The sequence below is a fragment of the Capsicum annuum genome, chromosome 2 (genome assembly GCF_002878395.1).
Source record: "Capsicum annuum cultivar UCD-10X-F1 chromosome 2, UCD10Xv1.1, whole genome shotgun sequence".
Classification (NCBI taxonomy): domain Eukaryota; kingdom Viridiplantae; phylum Streptophyta; class Magnoliopsida; order Solanales; family Solanaceae; genus Capsicum; species Capsicum annuum.
The window spans coordinates 134,812,481-134,824,755 of record NC_061112.1 but is presented as its reverse complement, the minus strand read 5'-3'; the positions used below and the strand labels follow the sequence as shown (position 1 = coordinate 134,824,755).

The window sequence follows — 12,275 nt, the reverse complement described above, 5'->3', positions numbered from 1 at the left end:
CCTCTTTTCAAGTGTGATTGGTAAGCATATAGCAGGATACAACAGATGAAACAAACTTAACTAATATAATAGCGTTAGATCAACTGCTCCTTAACAAGAAAGTCGATTCCTTAAGGGGGTCATAGTCAACAAGCATAGAATGAGTAACTGCACGAAGAGTCAACAGATTGGAGGCAGGAGAAAGTTGGAACTGAATATCACTGAAAAGAACTCCCTAGGCAATTCTGGTGATGAATTTCACTGACAATAAACAAATGAGCCATTGAAAGACAAAATCAGATTAAAACTTGAGGTGAAGCAGATGGAGGAGGAGGAAGGTACTATTCTATTCTACATAAAGAGCCTTAATCCCATGGGCGTGGTCAGGGCGGAGCGCGTTGATGGTCCATATAATGGGCATTAATTAGTCTTAAAAGCCCTCTAATAACAGAGAGCAATAATGGAACTGAATCAGATGTCTAATAAACCATACTACAACAACAACATATGCAGTATAATCCCACAAATGGGGTCTGGGAAGGGTAGAGTGTATACAGACCTTTCCCCTACCTCGTAGAGATAGAGACATCTAACCATACTACAACAACAACATACATACCCGGTATAATCCCACAAATGGGGTCAGCGGAGGGTAGGGTAGAGTGTACGGGACCTTACCCTACCTCATAGAGATAGAGAGGCTAACCCTCGGCTTAAAATACTAAACCATATTTACTTTATGAATAGATAAATATACGTGGTGTAACCAAATTGCCGCATGATCCGTAGAGAACCCATGCCATTCAAGGTCCTTCTATGCCTATTAATGGTATGATGTGCCTTAGTGAATCAGGTCACTCACAGCAAGTTCAAAGTCGCCAGGCATGCCCATTGACAGCTCACATTGTTCTTCAGATATTCTAGTGCCTTGGAGACCTCATTTCTACATCTTGCTAAGTCTGAAACCAAAATAGGACGAATAGCAAGACATTTCAGTAGGCGATATCAACCTGGACAAGAAGAAGCAACAAATATACATAACCTTAAAGTTCTCAGGAATTGACGTATAATCTGGCATTCCAATGGTCATCAGCTAAAAAATTCAAGATTAGGGCAGTTTGAAGTAACATGTTTGATGAGTTCCACACACCCATCTGGTTCAACACTAGATTTAGCTGCAACAGTGGATGCCAATCACATCTTGCTCAAGATGTAGCACCACAAGGACGTACTGAACAAATTGACATTTACTGTCGGGTACCTCCTCCTGGCTTCTCCCCAGGTTTCACCAAGTTTTAAACATCAGTGATCCCCAATGGAAAAACTGCAGGGAGAAGATGTCGTACATAAGTGCTTATGATATATTATCTACGTTTGACATGATTACCCTTTCACTAATCTCCTCATTCAGATTCTTCAGAACCAACATTATATCTTCCTGCTGAGGATGAGAGGTTTGGCCCATGAAAAAAGTTGTTATTACTCCATGTAAGTCAATAAAACTCCAACCAGGAAGCTTTTTGAGCCCAAGTTCTTTCATCTGGACCCAGGTCTTACCAACGCCCTCCCACTGGGCCATTGAAGCATAACTATGAGCCAACTGCACATACTTTCCAGCGTCCTCATTATCCAACTCTGAGATTTCTTTGGCAACAGCATCCCTAAGTTCTACCAGGGCTTTTGTTTTGCAAGCATCAAGAACTATACCCAAAGCATTGGCCATTGGTTCTGGAAATTTCATCTTATAGAAGTTGTATGCATCTTTCACCCTACCGGCTCGACAAAGTAGGTCAACTATACATGCACAATGTTCGAGTTCAGGTTCTATTTTAAAATCCCTTGCCATAGAATCAAACAAGTCCAAACCTTGGTCAACAAGTCCATTGTGACTACATGCATAAAGAACAGATAAGAAAATAACACTGTTTGGTGTAAGACCACTTTGCACAAGCTCTGTATACAATGCCAGGGCACTCTCCCCTTCGCCATGACTGCCATATCCAGAAATAATTGTGCTCCATAAAATGAGATCACATTCTATGACCCTGTCAAAACACTTCCTTGCACTGTCTAAATCACCACATTTGCAGTACATATCAACCAAAGCTGTACCTATCTTGACGCAAGGTTCAAGATAGCTCCTTAGAACAAGATTGTGGATCCACTTCCCTTGCTGATATGCTCCAATTGAGGCACAAATTTGAAGAAGGCAGACCACTGTTACTGAATCAGGTCTTTGATGAGCTATCCTCATTTCATTAAACAGATGCATGGCCATTGATAGATGCCCGTTCTGGGCATTCCCTGCAACAATTGCATTCCAGGAGACCACATCTCTGTTCTTTATCATACGAAAAACAATAAGAGCTTGCTTCAAATAGCCACATTTTGAATACATACTGATAAGAGAATTTTGAGCAGGAGTGTTAATGGCCATTCTTTGCCTCAACGTGTAGCCATGTATAGAAGTTCCTACTTTCAACGAACCTAATTGAGCACAAGCTGCAAGTGCACTTGCTATGGTAGTTGTAGAAGGTTCAGTTCTACTACACAACATGCTTTGAAACATTTCAAGTGCTCTATCTGCACGTTCATTTTGAACAAGTCCTGAGATAATAGTCGTCCACAAAACTACATCTTTATCTTTTGCTCTCTCGAAAAGCTTAAACGTATAATGCATGTTGCTACATTTTAAATACATAAAAATAAGTGACGTCTCAAGATGCACATCTAATTCAAATCCAGCAACAACTATCTGTCCATGCACCACTTTTCCAAATTCAGCACTACCCTCTTTTGCAATAGCAGAAACTAACGCCCCATATGTTTGATGATCGGGCCATGTATTTTCCGACCTCATTCTATACATTAGCCTCAATAATTCTTCCGTGTCCCCCACTAAAGAATACCCTGAAACTAAAGAATTCCAAGAAACAATATCTTTTTCATCCATCCGCTCGAATAACTTCCAGGCATACTCAATTCTTCCACATTTACCGTACACATTCAACATCGAATTCATCAGAGCAATGTGACCCAGAAAACCATATTTTACAATACAGGCATGCAAACACTCTATATGAATGCTCTCTGATACTCCAGAAAGCAGAGTCAGCAACGTAACAGAAGTCGGCTTTATTCCTTCATGTAACATAGAATTGTATAAGTAAAAAGCATGCACAAAATCACCAGTTCGTGCATAACACCCAATAACAGTTGTCCACGGGACAATGTTTCTCTCAGGCATTGTATCAAACACCTTGCGTGCATGCTCTGTAAGACCAGAGGAGGAATAAAAACTGATTAAGGAAGATCCAATATAAGGATCAGAAGAAAACCCATTAACGACTATGTGTTGGTGTAGCAAAAGGCCGTGGGGAAGGAGGTTAAGAGAAATGCAGGCTTTAAGTAGAGAGGGGAAAGTGAATGGGTCAGGAGGTATAGAGGACTTGAGCATGGAGTTGTATGCGAGTAAAACATGATGGTGGGAGCCTTCCGAGGAAAGGAGGTGGAGGGTGGCATTGAAGGACTTGGTAGTGGAGGTGGTGGCAGCGGCGGCGGCCGAGGAGTGGCGAAGTGGTGGGTGTTTAAGAGGGCGGAAGCGGATGTTGGGTTTGAGCTTGTGCATAATTCATGGTCACATTCAGAACTTTTTGTTAAATATTTATGGAAGGTATACAACAAGGCGCCAATTTCATATTTGTACTAGTCCCTTTCTTAAAAGAAAATTACATCTCATTTCCTCCTATATCGTCTCACGAACTAATACTGCCTTTTCCTAATTATTACTTACCGTACTTACCAAAAATATATATTCTCAACTGTATGCTAAATTAATTAAATTATTCCTATTTATCACTCTGACTTCTCTATTTAATACCTTTTTTTTTTTTTGCATTATATTAGATTAAGGATAAATGTGAAAAAAGAAAAATAATTATGTCTTGATTTTGCTAAAAGCGTAAACAAAATTGAAGGTAATTATTTAGAATGACGGTAATAATTTAGAAACCGAGGGAGCAGTATATGAAGTGACTTTAACAAGATAAAATTAATTTTATAAAGCTCACTAATAATTTAGTAATCATTCCTAACCCTATTCTTTATCCATGTTCATTGACCTTCCTACCAAAGTTGCTCGCGTTCCAACTTTTTTGGAGGTTTTTTGCATTTCTTTTCAGTTTGTTCTTGTAACTGTCCAACGACTTCCACCTCTGGTTTTGGTGGACAGTCCTTTTTCCTGGCCAGTATCCACATTGTAATCCTTGTTTTCATCTGTACTATCACGTCATTTTCGCACATGTTATGACTACTATTAGCTACCCTACATAGTCTAGTCATACTTTCAACAAGAAGATCCAAGGACCAGCTAATCAAGCCATGAGAAAAATATTCTACAGATTTATCATCAGTAAGTACATCGGTCAGTGTCAAATCCCGTGACATTATTAAGAGCATCTAGATCACAGCTCAAGATTATGCTCAGCAGTAATAATAAATAGAATACAAACGGATGATATAGGGCCACATAGCCAATGAGGTCCATAGTCGCATTGTACAAATAAGAATCTGCTCGCACAAGGAATTGGCAAAGCGCCCCAGATTCTGCCATCAAGCTGCAAAATTTTAAGGTACAAGTTTGCCTCAGGCTCTTCTGCTAAAATGGATTCAACCTAGTTCGATTGCCTCTTTGGATATTCCCTTGCACCAAATATAGTAGATCCAACTCGAACATTTGTACTGCCCATCTCAACCTGTAGCAATAGACAAAGCATTATGAGTATGTAGTACTCAAACATAGCAGAACATGAGGTCAAATGGAGCATATGTAGAATTCAATACCAATGCTGGCTAATTATCATGAGTGTTTTGCTGCTTTGTTTTATTTAATATAGCAGGACTGGACGAGTTTATTGTCCAGATATTGGGCATTATGAATCAGACGCCAGACCTTCTAATAACAGAGACCAGCAATGAAAACTGAGTCGGATGTCTAATTAATCATACTCAGTTTACTTTACTGTACACGTGGTGCATTCAGACTAACACATGGTCCCTACAGAACTCATGTTATACAAGTTCCTTCCAAGCTAACAATTGGTTTGACGTTCTTAATGACAAGTCAAGTCACTCACAGCAAGTTCAAAGTCGCCTGACATGCCCATTGACAGCTCACATTGATCTTCAGATATTCCAAGTGCCTTGCAAACCTCACTTCTGCATTTTGCTAAAGTCTGAAACCAAGCACGACAAATATCAGGATATTTGAGTTGAGGATACAACAATAGCAACCAGGCCAAGAAGAAGCAACAAAGACAAAAACCACAACCTTAAAGTTCTCAGGAGTTGATGTATAATCTGGCATTCCAATAGTCATCAGGCCACAGAATTCAAGATTAGGACAGTTTGAAGCAACGTATTTCACGAGTTCCACACACCCATCTGGTTCAACACCAGATTTAGCTGCAATTATGAAATCAAATCATGGTTAGTTTTTCCTTCATGAATATGACAAAGTTCACAAAAGTAGACCAAATGACTTTTAACAAATCAGAGACATACTCCAGTTACCCACTTTCTTCCCCACTTGTATTAACTTGGACAAAAACTTTCAATGGCTTTCTTCCAATGTTCCCAGCTACACGGTCAAGCTGATTTGCAATCTACAGAACGCATTAAACAAAATATAAGAATCTTCGCAAGATGAACAGGGTTTTGCTAATTCTCTGAACTGTAAATATGGTGTCCAACATTTCCTTAATGCTGATGAATATATAGTTGCCATTCTCAAAAAGAGAATAAAATAAAAACTATGTCCGCAAAAGGAAGTCTATCCTCACAATATTGAATGTGTGGTAATGTGCTCACATGCACAGTTATATTGCATCAGAAGTTGAAACGGGTCCAAATGGAGCAAGATGGATATTGAAGATTCATAAAGTGCTCCGACAGACTCAAAAGGGAAAAAAATTAAACAAACTCAAAGAGGTATGAGAAATAATCAAGTTAAATAAACCAATTGATGTTAATTTATTCCTCATAAGCACTTCATAGAAACTTACTTCCAGCAAATCCACTTCCTATCATAAGGATATTCTTATAATCAGTGTTTCTAAAAATGAAAAGCGCAAGAATGCGACAAGGTCCATTGGTCTTGAGCGAAAAGTTTTAAGATCCAATATATAATATTTTTGTTATTGCTTCAACTCATATTCCCCAAAAAGTGGATCCCACTCTAATAGCTCTGAATAAATTAAAATACAAAGGCTTCTTATTGAATTCAGTTAATAAGCCAATTTCTTCTTCTTACCAAAACCGGTTTTATTTCCTTTCTACTTGAAGGAACTGAGAGAGTACTGCAACTGGTATAATGCAAGTAAGCAAGATTCTAGCTCTTGATTCTAACAACTCCTTCCTATTTTCTCTGTTCAATCCAACAGATAACTTAAATTTCTAGCTGGGGTATTAGTTAACCTGTAGACTATTTACAGGAGACAAACTACTAGCCAAGTTAGTGGTTTGTTACCTTTTCATCATCCACCGTCTCCACCATGGCAAGATTTGGCACTCCAGCTGAAAAACAAAGATGAGGAGAATTAATTATAAGCTCTATACCAATTGCACGAGAAGTGGCTCAAACTCTTCATTACCGATATGTCATGCATGCTAAATCAGAAAGGAAATAAAACTTATTGTCCACTCGTCTGAATTATGTAAGTAAAGGCAAAATGTTTCACGGCATCAGGCATTTTTAAAAATATTTGCAGTACATAATATAATCAAAATTTGATGCAGCAAGCATGTTACTTTCACCAAGATAAACTTTTATAACTCCTGAAACAACCTTCCCTCCACGAGCTTCACCAGGAGGAAAAAAGAACAGGAAAGGTACTCTCCCCTTATTTCTCGAACAATATTTATCATGTAATCATTAATTTTATGATTTTGCTTCATCCTGCAACTATTTCATAGAAATGTACATTTCACTTTATTAGTCCATAAGGAAAAGGATAAGCGAAGGAGTAGTGAAGGAAGGAAGCAGAACATACTTAAAAGAGGCTTGACTTTGTTGCTCTGCAAATTCCCTATGAAATGCCACTCTATATCATCTGGAAGCTGCAATTCACCAAATAATAGCAGTTTAAACACCTCATCTGAAACACATTACTTCACATTGTTCCCCACAGAAAATTACAACGACCCACATAAAAAATAAAACTTGACATGAAGAAAATGCTCTCTCTCTCACACACAAAATAATATAATAATAAATAAACTGATGCAAGACAAAGAAAATCAAAAAATAGATACATGACATGGGTAAGTCCTAGAAGAATAGAACTAGTGCAAGACACCATTTGAATGTAATTATAATGTCCATGACAGTTCAAGGATTGTTAGACTTCTAAGCTAGCGAACTTCTGAAGTAGGAGATACCTAAAGTGATTCACACCGTAGAAGGGACAGGAAAATTCTGAACCAAATATGACAAAGAACAAGGTAACTTTGTAGTGCACTTTTGTCCTCCCATGTGACTAACTCAAGGAACAAATCAGTAAGGACTACTGCACAAAGCAGACAATCCTATGCATAAGCAGGTTGGGTTATTACAATAATTCCAAAAGTAAACCTATCTCCTCTTGGTGATATTCAAATAGAAAATCAATTAAGCAACTGGTGAGAAAAGCTTCATTTTCCTATAAATACCGCATATCTCAAACAACAAAACACAAAAAGATTCAAATTTTAGTTTTATATCAACCACTTCCCTCGACTAGGCAGACCTAAAATCACATGAAAGGCAGTTGTTTCAAAAGATCTAAATTCTCTTTACATCAATACTTAGCTAAAAACAAAATACAATGGAATCAAAACATCCCTATACTAGATACCTGTTAATTGAGATTAAACTACCACGTCGGACTAGATTAGAGAAGGCATTATAAATAATCGTACCCTTAAATGGGTCTCAAAAGACATCTATACCCTCCGACTTTAAGTGTGCACAAATAAGCACTTAAAAGAGTATAAAGTCGAACAAACAAAGCGCTACATGGCATAATACAAATAAGTTTGAATGTATCTGAAGCCAAAGTTAAAGGCCACGTTTATGTATTAAGCCATTAGAGAACCCAAAATCTGCGCACAGTATTAGTACTGGACTAAATAAACTTTGATAAAGTGAATACTACAGTAAAATCAGTACAATTCAATCAATACACCGAATCAATCACATAAACATATGCTTAAATACTAGAACCTTTACCTGAGGAGCTTTTTCGACTAGCTCTTTGACGTAATTTTCACCGAAGCAACGATGACCAGCGTCGTAAACTTGTTTGAGGAGAGATACCGGCTTCGTTTTACTTACAGCAACCAGCCTTACCTGGTCCGATCTGCGGCCACACCGTTCGGCAGCTTGTTCAATCCGCTGAATTACCGACCGTAACGCCGTCGCAGCGACGCCGTCCGTGGCGGAAGCAGCAGCCATAACTGAATCTGACGGCTCCGTCGACTGCACTGCACTTGATGAATCTTCTTTCTCGCCTTCTGTTGCCTTCTCTTCCACTGATTTTTCGAGATTGTTCATTTCGGATTTATTTGGGGCATAATACGTAATTCACCCAAATATACATTTCAACCACTACTATTTTTTTCTTTTTTCAACAACCACTACTAATTTACTATCTTCATATTTACTCATAAATAATCTATTTCATTTTGTAAGTATGAAAAAATCTAATTTTTCTTCACATTATTTATTTCCTTCGCTAATTACTTGATAAGAAAATACACTAAAATATGTAGTATTAAAAAAAAAGACAACCGGTGTATTAAAGTTGTCGCTATGCGTAATGTCAGGGAAGGGACTCACCACAAAAGTATCGTATGCAGCTTTATGTTGCATTCTTGTCGGAGGTTGTTTCCAATGCTTGAACCCGTGACCTCCTGATCACGTGGCAGCAACTTTACCAGTTACTCCAAGGCTCCCCTTCTAAAATATGTAGTATTATGCAGTGGCAGATGTCCCACATCCTCTACCGTAAGGCTTAAAATTACATAGAAAAATCATCAAAAATTATAAATATTAATAGGTGGAAACCCATAACTAAACAAGGGATAGCTTAGTCACAGGAAAGGAGCGCTTGAAAACCCACAAGTTTAAAATTCTGGATCCGTCTTTGATATTATGTACATAAATACGTTGTATTAAATAAAACAAAACAAAAAGGAACTCCAATCACTTATTTCATTTGATTCTTATATATTCAAATCCACGATCGAACCACATTATCTTTTAATAATCTGTTTGGTTATACTTATTTTTTTTTCAATTTTTTCTTTCTCAAAAGTATTCATTTTTTAAAAAACAATAAGGTTTTGACCAAATTTAAAAAAAAAAAAATGTTTAAGAGTAGAAAAAACAATTATTCCGTAAGCTAAAAAATAGTTTCTCTAAAAGAATTTTTTTTTTTTTTTAAAGTTTGGTCAAACACTAATTGATGTTCAAAAGTGTTTTTTAAAATTTATTAAACAAACACAAAAATTTGACCAAAACAGACTATAAGTCTCAATCCATTTACGGTAGTTAATTTGTGCTAATTTTTATTATTATCCGCAATATATACTTTAATTGAACATGAATCTGGCTCTTTTTACAACTAAAAATATTCTTTGCATCTAATATCTAGGTGTGAAATAATATTCAATGTGACGATGATGGATGCACTACTAGAGATGAATATGCAATAGTAAAGTGGTGCTGCATCACGCCTTAATGCTTTTGTCAAAAAAATTACTGTTAAACTAATGTAAAGTTAAATTTATTCAAATAAATATTAGTTAAACGGAAATATGACATAGGTTATTGTATGGTTAGATGATTTTACTTTTTGTGTGTCCATTTTGGGATTTAGGTTGTAAGTTTGAATCTAACTTGAGTGTTTATTAAGCATTTATTTTGAAAAAATAACAACAAAAGATATCAAAGAGGAATCAAACTTGGGACCCCTCTCACCCACAAAGAGAGGGCAAGGTTAAGCTTTGGACCAAAAGCCAAAGCAACACTTGTATCTAAGGGTACACAACTTAATATTTTATCTTTATTTAGGTATATACATGTACGTATGTAGACATCGAAACTTTACGATAAGAATTCAATTTCTGTTAGAGTTCTAAAATTTATGGATCTCTTCAAGAAGAATTCAAATTCTATTAGAGTTCTTGAATGCTACTCTATCCTAAACCCTGAATTATGCTTGTATAAGGGGGCAAATATAGATATCTCAAAAGTCCCAATAAATTCATGGGATATTCATATCTCGAAAGCCCCAATAAATTCATGGAATATTCATATCTCGAAAGTTTCAATAAATTCATGAACATTTTGTTTGGATGGTGGTTTGCCATGGTTTCATAATGTATGGTACTGTATGGTATGGTATAGTACAGTACAGTATAGTACAATATAATGTTTGGATAGACTGTATCATTCACTGTTGTTTGATGACAGTTTTATTGTTTGATTTGACAGTATGATATTGTATTGTAACTGATAAGTTCACTAAAATGCCCTTAATTATTATAAATGTTAAATCTATCAATAATTGCTAACAAAATAATTTTCTTCCTACTATATTATCATAAATGTGTCATGTAAATATATTAAGTTGTTAAATTCATGTAAATTCTAACAAAGTCAATAAAATAGTAGATCAAATGAATATAATCGAATTTATTTTTTATAATAACAAATTTTATTTTATTTTTGTATTTTGAGACGAGACACCGACGACAAGTACAAAGTTTGAATGCATTTTTTGTGTATGCTACGGGTGTGTTTGGTAATGGAATCCAAAAAAAAAATTCCAAGAAAATAAATTATTTCTTACTTATTTTCTTGTATTCGTAACACAAAGAAAAAAAAATCTAAAAATATTTGTATATATTTAACACAAAATAATAAAAATGAATATGATAAAGGGTGGATAAATTTTTTTTAAAGAAATATTTGAGGGTGGAGGTGGGGGTAGTGGAGTAGGGGGTGGATAGGGGTAGGGGTAAAAAAAAGTTTTAGTTAAAAAAAAAAATCAAAAAATTATTTCTTTTTTGTGTGTGTGCGTGGGTTGGGGGGAGATGGTAGGGGGTGAGGGTGGTGTAAGAAAATTTTCTTGAAAGTTTTAAAAAATAAATTTTTAAAAAAATTGGTGGTGGGGGCTAGTAGGGGGGGGGGATGAGGTTTGGGTAAGAACAAGTTTTTGAAATATTTAAAAATAATAATAAAATAATTGGGTGGGGGGTTTGGTGCGGGTGGGGGTCGGAGTAGGAGGTGAAGTTAAATAATATAAGGTGAAGGAAAAAAATAAGATTATATAATATTAAATAAGTACATAATTGAAAAAAAAAAGAGTAAACCATGGGATACCACCAAATTGATGGTTACATAAAATGGGAGTTTTCATGGTTACCAAACCAAGAGATTAAACCAGACCATACCATATATTTTAAGAAACAATCAAAACAAATATGGTTCTCTTAATAACTATACCATACCATACCATGCGAAACCACCATCCAAACAAAGGTATTCATAGATCAAAACTTCTCTTATTGATAATTAATTAAATACATCAAACCCTCGAACATTCAAATTCAAATGTTCCTACATTCGAGAAATACGCCATTAACGACCTTCGAATTACGGAGAAATTCATATCAAATCAAAATATGCCTACGTTCGTGAAATACGCCACTAACGGCACTCGAATTACGGAGAAAATCAAGATACAAGAATCAAGGGAGGAACAAGAATCAAGGGAGGAACAGATTTGTACCCACATCATTTATCATTAGTTATTTCGTTCATATTTTTATTTATGGTTGAAATTAATTTTTCATGAATTAAATTATATTAGAAACAACGTATACATAATTTTTTTCGAAGTTATCAAATGCACGTGCACCCCACCTTCAAACGTTGGTCCGCCTCTATTTGAGACATAAGAGATAATGAATTAAATTAATTAATAAGATGATATTGAAAGCCTTCTCCTCTGCCCAGAATAAGTGTATGTATGCACACAGTTTGTTTAAATTTATTTTCCTAACCAAAAATGAGGGGAATACATAATATGAAGAAAAAAAAAAGTTCAGGAGGTGATAAGCTCCGTGTATGGGTGTCAGAAAACCGGCCCGAATCGGCTCACATAATCCGGTAAGCTCAAGGGCTTTAGAATTTTGGGTCCTGGACCGTTTTTTTAAATTTGTGTCCGGTTAACTCGACTCGAATCAAGCCC

The 12,275-nt window shown here is 36.1% G+C and overlaps 2 protein-coding genes across 2 annotated transcripts; both read right to left on the bottom strand.

Moving 5' to 3' along the window:
- Nucleotides 1-458: 458 nt before the first annotated feature.
- LOC107859615 (pentatricopeptide repeat-containing protein At4g04370) lies at nt 459-3,795 on the bottom strand. The gene is made up of 2 exons (XM_016704670.2): nt 1,022-3,795; nt 459-938 (listed from the first exon to the last, which is right to left on the bottom strand). Exon 1 carries the CDS (start codon nt 3,605-3,607, stop codon nt 1,334-1,336), a length of 2,274 nt encoding a protein of 757 aa, XP_016560156.1. The 5' UTR covers nt 3,608-3,795; the 3' UTR covers nt 459-938; nt 1,022-1,333.
- A 565-nt stretch (nt 3,796-4,360) lies between these two features.
- On the bottom strand, nt 4,361-8,751 carry LOC107859614 (pyridoxal phosphate homeostasis protein). The gene is made up of 7 exons (XM_016704669.2): nt 8,246-8,751; nt 7,029-7,095; nt 6,506-6,552; nt 5,555-5,642; nt 5,309-5,442; nt 5,115-5,213; nt 4,361-4,733 (listed from the first exon to the last, which is right to left on the bottom strand). The coding sequence occupies exons 1-7, from the start codon at nt 8,567-8,569 to the stop codon at nt 4,653-4,655; spliced, it is 840 nt and encodes a 279-aa protein (XP_016560155.1). The 5' UTR covers nt 8,570-8,751; the 3' UTR covers nt 4,361-4,652.
- Nucleotides 8,752-12,275: the final 3,524 nt, after the last annotated feature.